At 47.7% G+C, this 11294-nt stretch overlaps 1 protein-coding gene and 1 long non-coding RNA gene across 2 annotated transcripts in view; one reads left to right on the forward strand and one right to left on the reverse strand.

Annotated features, from left to right (window-relative positions):
* The window catches only part of LOC106818968 (VWFA and cache domain-containing protein 1-like), an 8769-nt gene extending 3842 nt beyond the window's left edge, over positions 1-4927 (forward strand). The window contains exon 2 of the mRNA XM_014823633.1: positions 246-4927. Within this exon, the coding sequence (XP_014679119.1) occupies positions 246-2798 (2553 nt within the window). The 3' untranslated portion in view covers positions 2799-4927. The remainder of the gene's footprint in view (positions 1-245) is intronic.
* Positions 4928-7801: 2874 nt separating this feature from the next.
* On the reverse strand, positions 7802-10669 carry LOC106818967. Its single transcript, XR_001395323.1, has 4 exons — positions 10624-10669; positions 9513-9583; positions 8951-9048; positions 7802-8711 (listed from the first exon to the last, which is right to left on the reverse strand). It is a non-coding gene; the product is annotated as an uncharacterized LOC106818967 (long non-coding RNA).
* Positions 10670-11294: the final 625 nt, after the last annotated feature.

Raw genomic sequence — 11294 nt, forward strand, 5'->3', positions numbered from 1 at the left:
CACAAATTCGAAGTGAAAGGCAAGTATCCTTTAATAAAATAAACCAAAATCGCATGGGGGTGAGATAGTGAGCGTGCGTGTCCTAACAATGATGTGTACGCAACTGCGTATCTGCATATCTGCGCCTAACAAATGTGTCACTACGCACGACTGAAATTGTACGTTCATAACCGTAGCAACAGACCCCAGATGAGCCCAGACGCTCTGCGGCTCTTGTTATAATAAATTCTTATTGTGATTATTAGGTGATTGGTGCGGTGGGCATTGACGTTCACCTTGCGGACATTGTGGAGGACATCACCTACTACAACGAGGTGCAGACGTCGTACGCGTTCATGGTGGATGCACATGGCTACACGATCATGCACCCGTCGTTCACCCGGCCCCTGCACACCGCCAAGCAGCCGATGCACACAGACATCCTACACGTCGAGAACAAGCCCGGCTTCAAGAAGATCCGCGCGAGGCTGCTGCACGAGGACACTGGCAAGGCCGTGCTGGCGCTGACGAGTCACGACGACAACACGACCAGCGCGCAGGAGCTGCCGATATACGAGTACCAGTACCAGCGGCACCATCGCTACAAGGCCGTCTACATGTGGCGTCGCGTGCCCGGCACGCCCTACACCGTCTGCATCGTCGCAATGGACACTAAGAATCAGAAGCAGATCCTGAAGGACGTCACGACGCACCCTGCGATCGTCTACCACCGGCTGGACATCGACGTTCACCCCCGCGACCAGCTGTGCATGCACCTCAAGCAGCTCGCGACGGTCGAAGCCAGCACCGTGTTCCTCGCAGCCGGAGCGTTCCAGCATCCGTTCGTCTACGTGAGCCAGCCCGAGACGAAGCTGCGCATCCAGGGATACACGACGTACTTGAACGACGACACCAAGCTGATCGCCAACCCCGGCCTGAAGCCAGATGTGCGCAACAGCGTCGCCGCGCTCTCGCGGGTCGGAGCCGAGTGGCGGCGCCGCTTCCGCACGTCGGCGCTATCCAAGTACGTGGTGCGGCGTTACGTAGCGACGCCGAGCGGGGCCTTTGTCATGTTCCCCGGCACAGTGACAAGCAAGACGTACGACCCGACGAAGCGGCCGTGGTACACGCGCGCGCTCGAGTACCCGGGTCACGTGACGCTCACCGCTCCCTACCTCGATGTAGGGGGCGCCGGCTACGTCGTCACCGTCAGCCACACTATCTTCGAGGGCAAGGCAGCGGCGATGCACAACACGGCTGACCGCGTCGTCACGGTGATGGGCATCGACTTCACGGTCGGCTACTTCCACAAGATGCTGCTGGATGTCGTGCCGATATGCGGGGAGCCGCACATCCGCTGCTTCGTGTTCGACGACCGCGGCTACATCATCGCTCACCTCAACCTGATCGAGCCAGGCCGCGGCGGCCCGCAGGAGCAGCTACACGTCACGCACAAGGAGCCCCTCGTCGCCAACGACATCCTCAGCCACGACCACTTCGTGCGCAAGAAGCTCTGCAACAGCTTCAGCGACCGCACAATCCAGCGCTTCTACCAGTTCAACACGAGCCTCGCGGGCATGCTGACTAACCTCGTGCACGGAGAGCACTGCTCCCGATACCAGATCGCGGCGCTGCCCGGCACCAACGCGTTCGTCGGCGTCGTCAACCAAACGTGCAGCGTCATGACTGCCTTCTGTCCCTGCAGCATGCTCGACCGACTCTGCCTCAACTGCCACCGCATGGAGCAGACTGAGTGTGAGTGTCCGTGCGAGTGTCCGCTCGACATGGACCTGTGCTCGGGCGAGCTGCTCGACACGGGGGACCGCAACCCGAGTTGTCCGCACTACGATGAGCATCCCGAGCGCGCGCGCGTAGACCACGCCGCGCTGCTGCTGCTGCCGCAGTGCCAGCCCCACGACTGCGCTCTGCTGCCCACGCAGGGAGACTGCGTAGGAGTCGTAGACTGCGAGTGGTGCGCATTTGACATCGACGGGCGCACGCCGCTAGAGAAGGGATTCTGTGACACGCAGCGCGTCTGCTTCGGGGGCGTGCTCGCCTCGCCGTCGCCGTACGGAGACGAGATTGCGGTCGCGGCCGCGCGCTCGGCCGACATCCTGACGGTGGAGAGCACGCCGGTGGGACCGGTCGCCGGCGGCATCATGGGCTGCTTCCTCGTGCTGGCGCTCGTCGTCTACTGCATCCGGCACCACGTGCAGCGCTCGGCACACCAGTACGTGTCTACGATCAACGACACGGCTGTGCGCATGTCGCAGCTTGACAACGAGCCGGACGGCGACGACGGGGATCTCCCGACGGGAGGAGGAGGAGGTGGTGGAGAGCCGGCAGCCGCCGCGGGACACACCAACGTCATCGTGCTCGCCTCGTTCGAGAATCCGGCGAGCGTGTCGCCGTACCGCATCAACACGACGTACCGGCGCCCCCTGGGGGCCGACAGTGACCACGGCTACAGCACGATGACGCCGCACGAGGACTCTGAGCACTGCGGCCCGCACGCTGACCCACTGATGATCGGGCGCGGCGGAGTGGCGGGGACGGGGACGGCCCGCGCGCTCGCGTCACCGACCGCTAGCGATGTGTACAGCATGACTTCACGCAGCGACGTGAGTGCCCCTGCGGCGCGCGGCTGCGGCGCCACCAGCGACGTCTACAAGCTACCGGCGCCCGTGTCTATCGCGCGGTCCCGCCCACGCCCCGGCAGCGCACATCAGCAGCAGCAGCAGCCGCCGGGCACGACCATACTCGACTCAGGCACGCACCCTCTCGCTGACATACTGGTGCACGCTGTCGACACTCACTAGGTGGCGCCGGCCGGGCAGCCTCCATGCCGAGCGGGATGCTTTCGGTTTGCGATTTTAGTTTGTTTTTTTAACTGCGATGACCCCCTTGTTGTATTATAGATTACCTCACGCGTTCCCACCCCAAAGCCCGTATAGCAAGTTTTGTATAAAGTTCCTATTGGCAGCTTCATGACCACCGATATTGCTGTGTTGATGTGTAAGTGCCATGTGTGTTTCGACTCTTCCTGATGTGTGGTACACTGTACCTAGCGTTGTTGTGTTTGTTATTTTATATGCTTGCATTGGTTTTCCTTTTGGAAATACCACTGACAAGCCACTAATGTTCATATTTGTGTACATATATACATTTGCGTAGCAATTTACTAGGATCTCAGAAGAATTATGTCATGCGTAAGTTTCAGCGAAATGGCATGTAACATGTGTTTGTGCGCATCCCTTGTCTCTCAGTGTTTGTGGTTCGCTCTACATCTGCTTATAGTGCTTTCAATGTGCTGTTAGCACACGACATTAATTGCTTGTTAAACGTGAAGGCAGTAGAGAGAAACTGTTGCGTACATTATTAGTGACCAGTAGGTTTGTGATCTGATCGCCAGATGCGTATGTCTTGTCTCTCTCTGTCTGTCGCTCTCTCTCTCTCTCTCTCTCTTTTTCTGGCTCACTCTCTCTCTCTCTCTCTCTCTCTCTCTCTCTCTTGTGCTCACGCTCTCTCTCTTTCTCCACCCCCTCTTTCTTTGAATCCTCTGAAACGTGATGAAGGAAGGCACTGGGCTTTTTTACTAGGTTGTGAAGTGTGTAATGATAAGTTGGCAGTCTGTACAGGGAGTCTAATATATGATTTGGTTTGGGTGGGGGGCTCCGTGTAGAAGATGATGATAGAGAACTGTTAGTGGGAGAGCGAATATCTTAGACTGGTTTGCCGATACGCATTTTACGGTGTAAGCAGGTAGTTGCAATGTATAGTTTTATCATGCTGCGAACATGTATTGTGTTTCTTAGGTCAATTTTATTATCTGTTGAAAATGTATGAAACCGCCATATATATAAACATATATGTGTGCGTGCATGTGTGCGTGTCAGCGAGCATGTGTGCGTTGAATGAAAATCTGTTTGTAAATAGGTTATAGATGGTGTTTTAGGCTTCGGCGACTGTGCAACGACGACACGCTACTTTTTTTTATTATAGTGTGGTCGAGATAAAACTTCAACGGTTTTACGTTTGTGATTCTACGCTACTGCCTATTTGCTGTGCGCTGCTGGGTAGTCTTACTGTTGCCTCTAACCTAGGCGCGCCACATTTGTCAGTCTTTTAAGCCGTATTATTAGCTCGATAATAATCGTGTCATTCATCGTGTATAGTTGGTCGCTGGTGGCTAGTGCAGGCGTGTAGCGTGTGGGGTGCAGCTGTGGTGGACGGTTGTGCTGTCGCGCTTTAGGGCATAGCATGCGTCGTTGACCATTCTTGATATTTTCGTAATTATTATTTGTTACTCTGGAGATTACCTTCGCAACGTGCGTAGTGTGTTATTTGTGTGTGTGCGTGCCTGCGTGCGAGCGAGCGTGTGTGTGTGTGTGAGTATGTATGTGTGTGCGTGCGTGTGTGTGTACGTGTATGTATGTGTGTGCGTGTGCGAAGGAGGTTAGTGGTTGGTAGCGATTCATAAGTTAATACATCAGTAGGAGGTGGCGTTTCTGATGCTTCAAGCCCGTGCTAACTATTGCCAAGTGGCCCTCTTATGTCTTATGTTTGTTAACGCTGGTGGATGGTGTCGCATGTCTTGTGTAACTAACGTACTGCCGCTAAAGCTAAATAATCGGTTATACCTCATTTGAATAAGCACGCGTGTTCGTGCGTGAGTGCGTGCGTGCGTGTGTGCGCGCTACACAGTGAGATGTTGCGTTGAAGTGTATCGGTTGTTCGCGCAGGTTGCAAGTTGTATAATCAATATGTTACAGTCTGTGTGTGGGTCGGTAGTAGTGATGGCTTACTGTGTACCTATGTCCCTCGCTCTAGCGACCGCGTTTATATTGCGGTTGTGAACGACTATGATCTGTAGCTATGGTTGTGACGATGAGAAAAATTTGCTGCCTGTAATGTTATAGCTGATTATATAAGTTCTTTTTTACATGCACTCGTTATGCTGTTGTATCGTTTCATTTCTGTAATCCCTGCTAATATTTGCTGCAGCGGGCTTCGTCTACGAGAAAATCTCAAATTTGTCAGAAATATCAGTGCATGTGGGTTATATAATAGGTTGCACTGAACTATCGGCGCATTAATTAGATGGAAGCAAACAGAAGGTAGACGTCCGCTGTCAGATATGTTGATATGATCAGTAACGTAAGAAGCACGACGATAGCGGTGGACTCGGGTTGCCATTCCCTCGGCTCGGGGTGCCCTCGGGTGCAGTACCGAAGTGTGACGTCACGTTGGCAAGACAACGTACCGGCTGGTTCTACACAAGCCACTGGCTCCATAACATTAACTGCGTGAAAATGTTGTGCGTACGTAAAACACGAGTGTGTGCGCTGCAGTATGGTGGCTCAGGAGGGCCACACCGCATTTTCAAAATCAAAATGAAATTTTCATTTTTTTTCCGGAATTATATTTCAAAATCGAAACGCAATTTCAAAATCAAATGCAATTTCAAAATCAAAACCCAATTTCAAAATCAAAATGCAATTCCAAAATCAAATGCAATTTCAAAATCAAAACGCAATTTCAAAATCAAAATGCAATTTCAAAATCAAAACGCAAATCCATTTTCAAAATCAAAACGCAAATCCATTTTCAAAATCAAAACGCAAATCCATTTTCAAAATCAAAACGCAAATCCATTTTCAAAATCAAAAACTGAAAAAGCAAATCCATTTTCAAAATCAAAACGGAAATCCATTTTCAAAACAGAAAACAGGTTTTCTATGTGGCCCTCCTGGGCCGATAATCAAAATAAAAATGTGTTTACTATGTGGCCCTCTGGGCCGATAAAACTTAGATGGGTTCCGCAGACGTTTTTATTATTATTCTTGAAGCACCAAGAACCAAAGAACTCATCTATTTCCTCGCGATTTCACGCGAGACGTGTAGCTAAAAGCCTAGGACACACTAGCGATTTCTGTACGCTGCCGGCAGCGTATATGTTCGCCTCACGAATTTAGAACGCCGTACCAGTTCCGCGGACAGCTGGCCACACTGTACGGTGTCAAACCGCTTCCAACGGCTTCGTTGCTACACTCGACATTGGCCTGCTAAAAACAATCGCGTTCGAACACGATGATTCATTGCTGGCGCGCGCTGGCGCTAGCTGCGCTGCAAGCGCATGCCGCCGTACGCAAGCGGTGCGCGTAAATATTCAACATGCGGAATGCGAGCGATCAGCCGGGCGTATTGGGATCGCGTGCGAAATACGCTGCCGTGAGACCGGACACACCGCGCGGACCCGCGCACCGTATTTATCGATCGGCAAGCGGCCAGCGTAAGAAAAATCGCACAGTGTGTCCTAGGCTTAAGCCAATTGCTTTTCAATTGTAATAATGTTTTAAACAGTTTTAGTTTAAAATTCAGAACTTGTAATTCATATAATTTTATTCCATAACAAGTGCCGGCATAAGCGACAGCGCTCCATTCTACGGTCTACTGCGGTGACTCTGTGGTGGAAGTGTGGGGGATTTCTAGTAAACCCTGTTAGTCCCAAATGTGTCACATACACGCCGAATAGTGGAATGCACAGAAGGATGGTATCAAGGAACCTTTCTCAAAAGAAATGTTTCGTTGGGCATCGTATGAAACGTTGCCACGAGGATGGCGCATACGTTTAAGTGTCTTTCAGATTAAAGATGGAAGCTCCCATTCATCGGTAGCAACAACTATTTGCAGACAGATTTACGGTAAGCACTTCATACCATTACCTACGCAAAGCGCTTTACAGGCTGCCCAAATAGAGAGCTGCCACCTGCACAAATTAACGCAGGCCAAAAATGCCCCAACACATTGCCACTCATTTGCACTGGCGCAGCCCCACCTGGCCAGCTGGCCAGTTGGCATGCGTTTAATGTAACATACTGACACTACAGGAATGCCATATAAATTATACGATTAAGGAGCATAAACCTTCTTTAACCAAATTTAGCTTTTGAAATTTCACTGTGACATTGTAGCCTCATACATTCCAGGCATTGTATAGATTCCTACTAAGCAAAACCCGCGGCATGTCAAATTCTTTTCTAACGAGACAGAGTCAACAAATCGCATGTTTAACCCTCCTCTTTGAGAGGGCGAGGGGGAGTAGGGGAGGAGGGTGGAGAGGGTGGAGGAGGGGTGGGACGAAGGAGGGGAATGCCTTTTCCAACACGGCTATGGGTGGGGGAGGATTTCTACTAGCAAAAGCAGTTCAGTCCTTTGTTGACAGTGAAAAATCCATGTTTAACCTCCTTCTTGAGGGGTCAAAAGGTTATCCGACACTTACTCTTCGCATGTCAGCAGAAGGGACATTTGATGGTCCTTTCAATAAAGCCATAAAAATGCTAGGTCACCGCCTGAAACAAAAAAGTTTTTCAATCGCTCCGTCAGACCATGTCCTCACGAAAATGTCTTAAAATCTGCCCTGTGCCCATTGACCTTGACCTGCTGACTCCAATTTTTCGGCCACAGTGATGGCTTTTCCTACCATTGATGCTATACACCGACTATCACAAGCTAGGTGGAGCCGTTTTAGATTTTGTGCCGCCAATTCTGCCCATTCCTCCTATACCTTAAGTTAAGGCAGTGAAATGTTCCCCTTCTTTTACACCTCTTGACCTTTGACCTTTGACCCCCAGCTTCGACATCCCAACTCGTTTTTGACGATCCCCCCGATGTCGAATATCGTGACCGTACGTCGAGCGGTTTAAGATTTGTGCCAACTGTTCGACGCACCGGACGGACGGACGCACGGACGATCGGACGATCGGACGGACGATCAAGCGATTCTACAAGCTGCATCTGACTATGTCAGATGAGCTAAAAACATTACAAAACAGTCATTTCATTATAAAATGCAAGAAGAGAACATCTTTACAATTATATAACCACAATAATATATGAGTATATAAACAAAAATAATTTCAGCAATACCTGAGAATTCATCCAGTGTATGTTACAATTAATGTGCATGCAATACACCGAGTTACTAATTTGGTCTGAGTACATTCGACCAATACTATGCAAAATGTGTATATATATTTGAATTGGTAACAAAACCGGACAGACTTAATTACATATATATGTGTAATACTACGTCTACATTAGGTTTTTTAACTAGTGTCTACATTAGAACCTTGCCTCTGGTTTAACTTTAAACAGGGGTTAGCACACACACACACACATTAAACCTCGATCGTGATATCAAATTGGGTTAACCACACATAACCCGGGATGAAATTTAATGTAGATATGCTACGTCATGCTACCCCGCGTTCAAAACATACAAGACAGAGCATACAAACACGAAAATAAAATGGAAATAGAATACCGTCACAGTGCGGAACAATGATCAAGGAACATGATGTAACTTTTTAAATGTAGACGCTACCTGACATTAATTCAGATTAAAGATAACCTGGGTTAGCATAGCCTGGGTTAAAAACTCCTTAGTGTAGACATTGCTATGTGAAACAAAATTTTGAGGAAGGTTCCTCAAAATTTAAAATTTAAATTCGGCACCAATTGCAAGATTGTCCTACGAAAACTTTGCAATCGGTGCAGAATTTAAATTTGCCACATAGTTAGCATGACCTGATTATATTAACATATATATAGTAGAGTTCTCATATAGTAGAGTTATTGCTTCCTTCGCTCTGGGGCATGCTTCAAACACTGCCTCAAATGTGTGTTGATGTCACACGTGGTCGTTGAAAACTTCCCAGTATGCACAACTTCTATAAAGCAAGGTAAAATAAGTTAGTCTGGTGTTCACAACAGCAAACGTACACACGCACGCACGTACGCACGCACGCACGCACGCACGCACGCACGCGCACACACACACAAACACGCACGCACACACACATATATATATACACTTACTTAGTTACACCACACAAAACCAAATAACGAAATTAAGTAGAATAATTGAAGACAATAAGGTTCATTCATAAACATGATTGACTTAGTTTACCTGTGACAACAGAGTAGAGGGCAGTGCTAGAAAATCCCCTCTTTACTCCATGCTGTGCTGACATGTTGAACTGAGACATTATCCCATTTGTGAGGAGGCTGTTGATAAAAGAAAATCGTAAGTTCTTCAAAAAACTTCTTTGAATACGACACGGTTTCAAACAGTTTCCAGGAATGGCCGCATGTGTTCGACGAAAGTTTATTATGGGATTAGTGTTCTAGTGTCTCTATCTTGTATCTTGGTTACAACCTGGTGCTGCCGCCGCATATCAACTTTGGTCAAACTATCGCCGAAAACATGCGCCGATTTCAGAAAACTGTGAAACCGTGTCGTATTCAAAGAACTTTTTTGAAGAACACATACGATTTTTAGGTAAATTGGTGGTGTCATATGATTAAGAATCATAGACGAAAACAAGGTAAAGTTTGAATATATTTATTGACATATTGATAGAATATTTGAAGTTGAAAACTATGCAAAACGCTGTTAAAACGGTGTCATACTCTTCTCCTATTATGTACTCAAGATTGATATTATATATCATGCATGATGAATTACTGACCTTGTCACGCGTATTTCAGACAGTATATATATATAGTTGCAAATCCTCGAATGACTGATGCACAACCAAACCTGAAAAATTAACCAACCAGAGAGACATGATACAAGATTGCGTGGCACAGCTTTGCTGTAGATCCTGAGCGCTGCGCGCGGATGAGACGCGCAGTTCGCGGGATATGCGGCACAGCGACCCGCTCGCGGGCATCACCCGTTCAAGTATGAAGCGCTGCCCGCAGTGAGACTGCGCCAAATGGAGGCGCGCGCACGTCTCCACAGCGGTCAGCGGATGGGTCTGTCGTGGTTAGAAGATGACAAGTGGATGTCCACAACTCCATAAAAAGCTAGTGCCGCTGCCGTTGTGTGTGTTAGTGCGCGTGCGCTCAGTCGGTTGCGTGTCGGTGGCTGCGTTGTGCGCGCCGCGTGGTGGCTGTATGTTGTATGTGTGTGCCAACGTCCCCCCACGTTCTTTAAAAACATTTCATATTACAGGCAAGTGTAAATGATCATGCCTGATTTTAGCGAGCGTTTGTGTGTGCTGCGTGTGNGGATAGCGGAGAAAGGTTCGTGTTTAGAATAAACCCAGTTTGGAAGTTCTAGTCTCTGAAAACGCACCAGCAAACCGCCCTGAGTGATTCACTCAGGGGTCCCTCCAAAGAAAACCATGCATATGATAGACTCGCGTTGTAATCCTATCCTGGGTTTGGGTTGCATTATTGTATCTAGTTAGGTTATTAGCCTGCGGCAGTTAATGAACGCGGGCTATAGTACTACAGCTAGCCGAGACATAACCCGACCAGGCTGTGTGACTAACGTCAATATACATTCTAATTACACTATAAATTATTTAAATATATACACTATAATACACAATATACACTATAATCCTAGCAATAGGCCTACCGATTCTTGGAGCTAGCCGAGACAGCCTGACAGTGTCAGTGTGCAAAAGAATTAATTTCATCATTGACATCAATTGAATTGGCAATCAATTCAATAATATTATAAGTAAGTAATTAATGTAATTCAGTTCAACTTGAAATAGGTCCTATTGTATTACAGTAAGTTTAACTAAGTTAGTATGTACATGTTAAATAAAAACACAATTCACTTACCAGTTACAAATTCAAATGTCCCTTCCGATTTTGCTATGTTGCACCGGTTGCTCAGAGTTGCTATGCAACAGATACCGCGCAGCGCCATCATGTGGTGTCAAAACACATTAAACCATTACGATAGCGCTACACACATTTTTTCCTGGCAATAATTAATTACTAGCGCAAATAAATATAGCCGGGCTATATATTACAATCGACGCATATACTTCTTCATTTATTTGCGATAATCAGTAGCACTTATGTGATCAATTGATATTGCTAAATTTGGTGATGATATCTATATTTATAATTTAGTTTGTATAACTTATAGCAAAAAATCCGTATTCATAAATATATATTGTTCCCGACATTTTAATGAAAATTTTAATAAATTTTATTATAAGGAACCATCTGTAATGAGCGTTTTACGTACACGTACGTACGCGTATTGTGCTGTATGTGATACAACCACATTTAGACGTCTGTAAGACGTCAGGTTTTTCCTTAATAGAGACGTCTTCTAGCTGACCAAGTATAGACGTCTGTAGGACGTCAGGTTTTTCCTTAATAGAGACGTCTTCTAGCTGACCAAGTATAGACGTCTAGAAGACGTCTAAATGTGGTCACGGACGTCTGGACCAAAATAAGACGTCGAAAAGACGTCCGGATGACGTCCTGTGCCCGCTGGG

This window comes from Priapulus caudatus, unplaced genomic scaffold (genome assembly GCF_000485595.1).
Source record: "Priapulus caudatus unplaced genomic scaffold, Priapulus_caudatus-5.0.1 Scaffold2697, whole genome shotgun sequence".
In the NCBI taxonomy this organism is placed as follows: Eukaryota; Metazoa; Priapulida; class Priapulimorpha; order Priapulimorphida; family Priapulidae; genus Priapulus; species Priapulus caudatus.